Source organism: Bos javanicus, chromosome X, assembly GCF_032452875.1.
Source record: "Bos javanicus breed banteng chromosome X, ARS-OSU_banteng_1.0, whole genome shotgun sequence".
NCBI lineage: Eukaryota > Metazoa > Chordata > Mammalia > Artiodactyla > Bovidae > Bos > Bos javanicus.
The window spans coordinates 120,708,814-120,719,181 of record NC_083897.1 but is presented as its reverse complement, the minus strand read 5'-3'; the positions used below and the strand labels follow the sequence as shown (position 1 = coordinate 120,719,181).

At 46.4% G+C, this 10,368-nt stretch overlaps 1 protein-coding gene and 1 pseudogene across 1 annotated transcript; both read left to right on the top strand.

The window, feature by feature from the left end:
• Positions 1-3,560: 3,560 nt before the first annotated feature.
• On the top strand, positions 3,561-5,977 carry LOC133241951 (melanoma-associated antigen B18-like). The gene has a single exon (XM_061407790.1). The coding sequence runs from the start codon at positions 4,054-4,056 to the stop codon at positions 5,083-5,085; it is 1,032 nt and encodes a 343-aa protein (XP_061263774.1). The 5' UTR covers positions 3,561-4,053; the 3' UTR covers positions 5,086-5,977.
• A 2,943-nt stretch (positions 5,978-8,920) lies between these two features.
• On the top strand, positions 8,921-10,099 carry LOC133242888 (melanoma-associated antigen B5-like; annotated as a pseudogene).
• Positions 10,100-10,368: the final 269 nt, after the last annotated feature.

The window sequence follows — 10,368 nt, the reverse complement described above, 5'->3', positions numbered from 1 at the left end:
ACTGCAAAACAACAAAAGTAAAATATACTGTAAGCAATGGACAATAGGTAATAACACCATATTGATATCAGTTGCTCAATTTTAACAAATGAACTTGTATCAGTTGAAACAATCCAAAATGTTAATAACAGAAGATGCTAAGTGGAGGAAGAGACTGGCTTTATAGGAACTTTGTACACTATCTGCTAAATTTTCTGTAATCCTAAATCTGTTCTTTAAAAAAAATACAGAGGCTCACAAGACAAAATATTCACTACTCATTATGAAAGAAATGCAAACCAAAGCTACAATGATGCATTACCTCACATTTTCCATTAAGGCTATCATAAAAAAATCTAGAAACAATAAATAATGAAGTGTCATGGAGAAAAGAGAACCCTCTTGCACTTTGAGGAGGAATGTAAATTGATATAGCCACTATGGAGAACAGTATGGAGAGTCCTTTAAAAACTAGAAATAAAATTACCCAATGGCTCAGCAATCCCACTACTGGGCATACACACTGAGAAAGCCATGTGTGAAAAGATTCACAGACCACACTGTTTATTGCAGTACTATTTACAATAGCTAGGACATGGAAGCAACCACCTCAACTTCCACTGACAGATCAATAGATATGGAAGTTGCAGTAAATATATACAATGGAATATTACTCAACCATAAAAGTATCAAATTTAAGTCAGTGGCAGTGAGGTGGATGCACCTAGCGTCTGTTTCACGGAGTGAAGTAAGTCAGAAAGAGAACAAAAAGTATTGCACAGTAACACATTTATATGGAATCTAGAAAATGGTACTGATGAATTTATTTGCAGCATAGGAATAGAGACACATGTAGAGAAAAGAAGTGGACACAGCAAGCGATGGAGATAGAGGGACAAACTGAGAGTGGCTATGACATATATGCACTACCATGTATATAAGAAAGAGCTAGTGGGAAGGTGCTCTACAACAGAGGGAGCTCAGACTGCTGTTCCATGACAACCTGGATGACTGAGATGGGGGTGGCCTGAGGGATGCTCATGGAGGGGGATATATGTATACTTAGAGCTGCTTCATACTGTTCTACAACAGAAACTAACACACTATAAAGCAATTCTCCTCCAATTAAAATATTTGATAAATGCTCTACTGATTTAAAATGTAGAAAAATTCTGGACAAGAATATGTAGCCAGTACAGAGTTATATACAACAATGTCAAATGAATAAGAGATAGGAACAATGAAGAGCAAAAGATAACATAAGAATTTATGCTCAAATTAAAAATCTTAGGAAACACGCACAGAAAATATTCAAACATATAAATAACTTCAGCTATCTCTGATCACCACAGCAAAATCAGGAGTCTGGCCTGGAAGAATCAACAATTACTTATCATGTAATAGAAAATCCACCACAAATAAAAGCAACCATAACAAAAAAACATCCCTACAAAGAAACCTTAGAATAATGTATACATTCCACATATAGGCAACAAGAAGAATTTCCTGACAGCCTTAGGAGAAAGAAGTCTCAAACAGAATAGTATGTTATGTGTATTCATGAGGAGCAGATATTGTAAGACTGTCAATGTTCCTTAACTCTTTACAGATCTACTCCAGTCAGACCAGCTGAGATCACAGTCAAACATGGGCTGCTGTTTCCTGTACCCAGAATAAACCATGGAAAACTTACAAGGAATAAAAACAACTATTAACAGCAGGCAAAACACAAAACTAAATAGTGCCTGAGGCAAAATAAGTCTCTAATGAACTTGACCCTATGAGTGTCAAGGTGAGGGAGTACTCGGAGACTGACAAGGGGTGTGCAGCCTACAAGGGAAAAAGACAACAGGATCAGCTGGAAAAGGCTTTAAAGTTCAGCCCTTGATTCTTCCACTGTGCCCTGGGGCCATGAATCGCTACAGCCTCACTGAAGGAATCTGAGGTAGCATCTCAGAGCTCCCATGCCAAGATCATGGGGAACAAGTTTGAGCTGTATGCGGCAGCATGGCCCAGAGGTCATGAAAAAACCAGCACAAACTTTGTTAGTGGATGACAACTGGCCCTTTTAAGTGATCACCTTAATAGACTATCATGTAGGGACTAAAAGAGAAAACTTAGTATCCCAAAAATTGTACCAAAGAACAGAAATTCACCTCAGAACTTTCAAGCAATGCCCCTGCAGTCGACTAAGAGCCCATAGTGAGAACCGTCAGGCTAAGGAGCCCCTTCACTTACTCTGCTGGGATGGTGTGGGGCAAGGTTGGGGACAGAGGTGGATTCATACCAGAAAGGGAAGGATTTCCAGGCCCTGCCAGCAGTCAATATGAAGATCCTGAGTGAGATGTGAGGGGTTCCACACCACAGAAGGCAGTCTCCCATCCTTTCCTCTCAGCTCATCTTACCTGCAGCAGCCATTTCCTGGAAGCCTCAGGCAGAAGGGTCCAGAGGAGATGTACGTGCACTTCTCACCAGGAGTCTCGGGACTTGATGTCTTCGATGGGAGGCCTTGGCCTCAGGTCAGCAGATGGGATGTAGCCCACCACCTACAGGGGTCAAGGGAAGACACGGAGAGTGGACGGAGCATCACTAAGCCCAGAAGACAGGGCCTGAAAGTGCCCTCACTGTCATTCTCAGGAGCTCCAGGAAGCCTGTTCGGCCAGGCCAGAAACAATTCCTGCTGGGGTGCTGACAGAAGCTAGAGCCTAGTAAGGAGGCCCTTAGAGTCCGCTCAGTACAGGGAAAGTCTCAGGATCCGGGACGATTCAAGGAAAAGTGCACGTGCCAATCCTCCAGGAAGCTCCCCCGGAACCCCGCCCACCCTGGCCCCGCCTCTGTTGTCTGCCTGGAACACAGAACCACATGACAGGAAGTGACGACCACGCACACACGCTGCGGCTGCGAAGCCATCTTTGAGAGCTGCTGCCATCTTAGAGAACTGCTGTGTAGGGTGCCCAGACGGACGACTTCCAGGTCTCATCAGGTGTCCAAGTGTGAGGTGACGTGAGTTACAAGTGCGGGGACACACGTCCAGCACGACCAAGCCTTTCCCTCTGAAAAGAGGGGGCTGGACAACCCCCAGACACCCTGCCCCTGCTCTCCCCTGGAAGATTCGGGCCTGCATCTTAAGCCCCAAGTCCGTCCATTTAACCAGGTGGTCTACGAGAGGAAGGCTTCGGTCCCGGGCTGGTTGACTCAGGTTCTGCTCAGTAAAGGGAAAGCCCCGAGCCCTGTAGCTAAAGGAGGGACCCTTGGGAGGGACTGAGGGTCTCCACACGCCAGAACAGTGGCCACGCGAAACCCCCACCCCCCGCGACTTGGCCTCCGAGCATCCGGGTAGGATCCGGGCGGCTGTAACAGCTTCGGGTCACACTCACTATGATCTCGGATGCGGGACACTGAGGGAGGAGGGCACCTCGGTCCGAGGGGTTGGTAGCTGGTCAGTACAGAGAGGATGTCAGGGCTCAGGAGGAGCCAGGGTGAGGACCATCCTCCCAGACACACAGATGAATCAGGACCCTCCCCTGTAGTCAGTGCTTCCTCCCGGCCAAACATGGGGAAGGGAGGCTGCGGTCTGAGTGGGGAGGTTAGAGTTTGCGTACGGAAGGGCCGGTCCCGGGACCCTTAGGTGGGAGGCTGAGCACTCCCTCCTCTCCATTTCCAGAGTCACAGGGAAGGTGGCAGCATCAGCTTCAGAGCAGAAGAAGGATCAGGGTGGGTGCTAGGGGGTCATTCCCCATTTTTCATCCTAACTCTGAATGTGAACTGAAAGGACATGCCTCCCCTGCCAGCCCCCACAGGCCCCCCTCTAACGCCCAGGCAGGGCTGTCTGGCTGCGCCCCAGGGCTCACTCTCACTTCCTCCTCACGGGTTAGGGGACAGGCTGACTAGGTGAAAAGACTTGTGGATCCTAGAGAAGTGGACTCAAGGCCGCCTACAAAGCGGACTTGGTTTAAACTGGGGACGACCCTCCCTGGCGAAGGTGCTCACAACATTTCTTTGTCCTTCCTCAAGGCCACTCAAAGCCTACCTTCGTAACTGCAGTCCTGCCTGCGGTCCCTGACCTGTGTCATCATGCCTCGGAAGCACAAAAACAAGCAACATGCCCGTGGGAAATGCCACCAGGTCCAGGGGGACACTCAGGAGGTCCAGGCCAGTGCTGCTGCAGCCCCAGAAGAGGAGTGCACATCCTGCCCCTCTTCTGCCCCTCAGGGTTCTCCTCCGAGCTCCCCTGCTGCTGCCGATCACCAGGAGCTTCAGGGAGCCATGGCCCCTAGCTCTCCTGTTGCAGAGGCTTCCTGTGCAGGATCTGAGGAAGGTGCCCAGGGCCCCGAGGAGGAAAGTGCATATGCCGCCCGGGCAGCCCTGCTCGCTCGGAGCATTCGCAAAGATCCTCTGATGAGGAAGGCCAGCTTGGTGATGGATTTCCTGCTGGAGAGGTACACCAAGAAGGAACCCATCACACAGAACGGCATGCTGGAGATCATAGGCAGGAAGTACAAGCAGCACTTCCCTGAGATCCTGAGCAGAGCCTCTGAGCGAGTGGAGCTGGTGTTTGGCCTGGAGCTGAAGGAAGTCGACTGCAACAAGAACATCTACACCCTCGTCAACAAGTTTAGTCTCGGGGTTGAGGAAGGTTCAAGTGATGAGGAGGAGCTGCCCAAGTCTGGTCTCCTCATGGCGCTCCTGGGCATCATCTTCATGAAGGGTAACCGTGCCACCGAGGAGGAAATCTGGGATTTCCTCAATGTGTTGGGGATCTATGCTGGGAAGAAGCACTCCATCTTTGGGGAGCCCAGAAAGCTCATCACCATAGATCTGGTGCAGAAGGGGTACCTCAACTACCGCCAGGTGCCCAATAGTGACCCTCCAGGCTACGAGTTCCTGTGGGGCCCGAGAGCTTATGCTGAGACCACTAAGATGAAGGTGTTGGAAGTTCTGGCCAAGATCCAGGATAAGGTCCCGAGTTCCTTCCCAGACCTCTATGATGAGGCTCTGAGAGATCAGGTGGAGAGAGCAGCGCTGAGAGGTGTGGCCAGGATTCCAATAATGGCTGAAGCCAGTGCCCCTACCAGGGCCAAGTCCTACAGCTCCTCCCACATCTAGGGAGGGGTCAGGGCACTTTGTTCCCTTTGTGTTGGAAGAGAATAGTCTACGTCTTAAATAGCATGGGGTAGTAGGGGTGGGGGGGGTAAAACCCATATGTTCTTCACAGTTTTAAGTTGTATGGGAGTTTAGGTGCAGGTTTAACAAAATATACATGTTTTCCGTTTATCCATATGAATACTATCTAGTCAAAAACAGATGATTTAGGTAGGTTGGTAGAGGTTTTTTGTATTTTTAAATGTCACTACTCTTCATAAGGTTTATTTTGCTTCAGAATCTAGGTTTGTTAATGTCATGGATGTCATGTTTACTGCTGTTAGAATTAAGACTAGGAGTTCATTATTTGTAAACAAGTTGAAAAGACTTCAATATTTTCCTTATGGTCCAGAACAAGATAACATAATATTGGAATAGAATTTTACTTGGAAATGTGTAAGAATCCTAGAGATAAGTATTTGGGATCACAAAGCTTTCAGAGTAAACGCTGGTTTATTTTTTGTTTGTCTTCTTATCTGTCCTCTTTCCTTGTAAAAGTTAATAACATGGACTTAGATTTGTTTAGCTTATTCAAACTGTATGACATTTAAATCATAATAAAATAGAGTCTTTGCTCATTATTTCCTTTTCTCCCAAATTAATTGGCCATCTTCTGTTTAGAAGGCTGTCTTATAGTACTGGGTTGGTAAGAAAATGAAGCCCAAGCCACTGCCCATGGTATTTTGAGTCTAGCAGCAGGGACGATATAAGGAAGGTGGTGAGCTAACTCTAAGGAATAAACAAATCATAAATTTAAATGGGGGAGGTGTGGAAGAGGAGGTTCCAGATGAGGGCAAGCAAGTCAAAGTTACCTGATAAAGGCGTCATTGGTTCTTGGGAAAAGTCTAGTTCCTCAGTGGGAGGTCAGTTTCAGTCCAGATGCATGGTGGGCTAGATGAAGCTGTGGGAGTGATGCCAGACACTCATATAAAGGTTCTCAGAGGTGAGGCTGTAAACCTGGAGTATATCTAAACCATGTATTCACCATTGTTTGGGGATATCTGAAAACCATAGGGAATTGAAGGGGCCCTGTGCATTTGAGCCAGGGCAAGTGAATACTCAAAATACACATTTTCATCAAAAGCTGTCCAGAGAGTTTCTGAGAAATAAGGGTGATACCCATTGAAGTGAGATGCCAAGACGTCACTGGACTGTCTCTCTTTTTCTGGGATGGGAGCACCAGAACTTGCTCTGGTAAACGGGCAGTTTAATTAGGTTATGTTTAGTGTAATTTGGCAAACTTTAAGGGAGGGCTCAATTTTTACTGTCGGATTAAATTATGAGTGGTTTGGACAAGAAAAAGCACCTGAGAGGGAAGTTGCTGGTCCTTAAGACAAATGAACTTGTCCTTGCATCCATGTGGAGAGGATAACCCCAAACACCTATTAAAACAGGTGCTCAAATAGGGAAATACTGCTTAGTTTTACTTGCTTGGGAGCGTTAGTGCTGATGTGGATTTGATTATTGTTTGGACTTGCATATTCTCTAATAGAGCCTGGAAATAAAATTATGTGATGGAAGTTTGTTACCATTCGGGGTCAAAATCACCTTTGTAATAACTGCCATTCATTCAAAGTGCCAAAGCTTGTCTCATACTGTGCCAGGTGATTTACATACATTACACATGTCTGTGGTCCTACACTATAGACTCTTTCAAACACAATTTGCAGATAAAGAAGCTGGAATAAAGAAGCTCAAATTCAAAGCTCATAGATGATAGGAGCTGGACTGAACCCCGACACTGAATTCCTCCAGAGCCCATACTGTGCCACTCCTCCAGGATGAGGCTAAACTTGGGTCACTTCCTCTTTCTGAACATTAGTCCAAAAGGTATTTAACATGTTAAATGGCAGAATCTCATACCCCAAACACAGTTTTGGAATAAAAGGCCCCAGGAATAAGTAACAAAAAATGAAAATAAAAGTGAAGTACATATAAGGAAGGAGACAGCATTCAGTGACAATGTATCTACAAAAGAAATGTCAGTAAATCGCAATAGATCAGGGACGCAGAAAGTCATTTAATTCGGCCCCTTCCTTTCAGAGAGTAAATCTGTTAAGACTGAAGGTTCTAAAAGAGGCTATGTCTGGTTAGTGAATAGAAGGAAGAGATCAGCGTGTTTTCTGATAGCACACCACCTATGCTGGGGCCCCTCCCGGACTGCAGCTTCCCTATCACTCCTGGGACTCAACCCATCCTTTGTGAGATTTGTTGCAGGCAGACTAAGACTTTTCAAAGACGTGGCATTTCCCAAGAAGTCTTTCATAGAAGAGACAGGAGTCAAGATAAAGACAGATGAATGAGGAACTGAAGTCACAGAGAGACTGGCCTGTGTCTGCTCTCAGAAGGCCAAGACAGGGCTGCTAGGCTGCGCATTCCCTCACTTCTTTTCAGGGCTTGCAAGGACATGGTCTTTGGTCTGCATGGGTCACCTTAGGTTCAAAGAGGAAATCCAGAGTCCCCCAGGAGTCAAGGGAGGCACCTCAGTGAGGGCATACCCCTACACTGAACACAGAGGGCCCCAAGAAACCTGAATCCTGATGTGGTCCCTGAAGGCACAGGTAGGAGTAGCCTCGTGTGGCATTCCCAGACTTTCCCTCTCTGGCACCACAGGGAGTGAGGACCTTAGTCTGAGAGAGCTCCCTTACGTAAACAAAAAGGAGCCCCACACCCTGCCAGGAGTCAAGCTTTGGATGTACGAAACCCCCTGACCTCAGAACTCTGAGGAAACCACACAAAACCCTGGCCTATTTCCTTCTATGAAGTCACAAGTGGGGTTTGGACATGGTCCAAGGGGTATAGACTAGGGCCAGCAGTGAGATTATTTCCAGGTTTTCCAGAAACCAACTGAATACCCTGAAGACGAAGGGAACCACACACCCCATAACCATATGATTCATCTCATCTTCTGTGCGTCAGAAGACAAAGGACCGGTATGATGGATGAGGAGAATCTTAGTTTTTCCTAGGGGTCTCATGGAGATGCTTCCCCTACTATAAGAAAGTATAGTAGTAGACGGGGTGGACCTAAGGGGAAGGGAGGGTAGAATTTCAGGCCACAACAGAGGTCAAAGCAAGGACTGAGGGATCATCTACCAATAAAAAGAAGTTATAATGAATCCTGCCCTGTTCCTTGTAGCCCTTGAAGAACCAGGGCAGAGCTATCAAGCTGAAGTTCCACCAACATTTATTTATATCAGGTGTGTAGGAAGTGAAACCCTTAGTATGAAGATACAGATACTATTCCAAGAAAGGGGTGGGGACACCAGGCCCTATGGGGAACGAAAGGAAGCACTCTTAATTCATGTTGAGGACTCCAGAGGCCAGGACAGAAAACTTCCCACTGAGCACTCAGTACTGGGTGATAACTACTGACTGGGGTGATAAGCTGAGGACCTCTTCATTTCTCGAAATTCCAGGGAGCTTTGTGATGCCAAGTAGAGGACAGGAGAGGGAATGGGTCTTATGACTGGCCACTAGTTGGGTGGTGGTCTTGAATGTGAAATAACAGATGCCTCTGTGTAGGAGACTACCAGCCCCTTCTGTCACCCCAGCGTGCCTGAGGCAGGGGTAGCAGGACGAAGCCTAAATATCACTTGAATTTCCTTCAATGTGTTTCCCAAAGGACAGCTGATTAGGAGAATAGGAACCCTTGGGGTTTTCAGAACAGTGCCCTCAAGCAAACCACAAATGTAGCCTTCCTGATAACCAAGGTGGTATTTCCCTGCTGCACCTGCACACTCAACCTTCGTCTTCCTGTGGGCCCTTATCACCTGCCCTCCTACTCACACTTCTAATCATTGTCCCCCAGCACAGGCATCATGCCTCAGGGTCAGAATCATAAGCTCTGCATCCATGAGAAACGCCACCAGGCCCGATATGAGCCTGAGTCACAGGGGAGTTCAGCCCGCTGCAGTAATGGAAGAGCTTCCCTCTACCTCTTCTCTTTTAGAAGATAATTCACAGAGCTCATCAGCTACTGGGTCAAATAGCACTTCCCAGGGGTCTTTGGAAGCCCCATCTACTACCAACACTTTTTCAACTACTTCTGACACAACATATGGTGAAGAAGATACCAGTCAAGATGAGGAAGATTCAGGTTCCTCCAATGTCTCATCTTCTACCTACAGTGATACTCTGAACAGCATGACAAGTTTGTTGGAACAGTTCCTTCTGCATAAATATAAAATGAAGCAGCCCATCATCAGGAAAACATGATGAAGATTATCCACCCAAGATACCATAACCGATTTGCCGAGATTCTCAAGAGAGCCTCTGAACACATCGAGGCTGTCTTTGCAGTTGGCTTGAAGGAAGTTGATTCAACCATCCACTCCTATGACCTTGTCAGCAAACTGAACCTGCCCAACAATGGGAGAGTGTGGGATGGTAGGGGCTTACCTAAGACCAGTGTCTTGATGACAGTTCTGAGTGTGATCTTTGTGAAGGGCCACTGTGCCGCTGAGGAAGACATCTGGAAATTCTTGAATATGATGCAAGTATATGCTGGGAGAAAACACTTCACCTACGGAGAGCCCAGTAAGCTCATCACCAAAGACTTTGTGATGATGAATTACCTGGAGTACCGCCTGGTTGCCAACGGTGATCCTCCTCGTTACGAGTTCCTGTGGGGCCCACGAGCCCATGCTGAAACTAGCAAAATGAAAGTCTTGGAGTTTTTGGCAAAAGTCAGTGATACAGTCCCCAGTGCCTTCTCATCACAATATGAAGAAGCTTTGCAAGATGAGGAGGAGAGAGCTCGAGTCACAGTTCCAACCAGGCCTGGCACCACTGTCACTTCCAGGCATGTTCCATGGCCACGTCCAGCAGCTTCTCCCACCCCTACTGAAGACCAAGACTTTCAAAAAAATCATCCAGATAAGAAAATTTGACATCAAAGTAGGGACTTTTGCCAAAATGGGAAGCAATCCCACAATAATACTGCTGGGACAATGGAATGAAAAAATAAAATGAAAAAAATTTCAAAACATGATGAACCTTGATTGTTCTCCATCTTTTCTGTCTTCTGTTTTGTAAAATTAAATAATTTATATCTCAATATGCTTCTTGAAAAATGCAGGAGGTATTAAATCTTAACAAGTTATACCTCTCACTGTATTCAATTATTTTTTGAGCATCTGCTCTTTGAAAGGCTCTATGCTAGTTCTGGTGAGGCTAAGATCAAGACCTCCCTTATGCCCATACAACTTTAGAAACAAGGAGCTGCAATCACATAGCAAGATCTTGA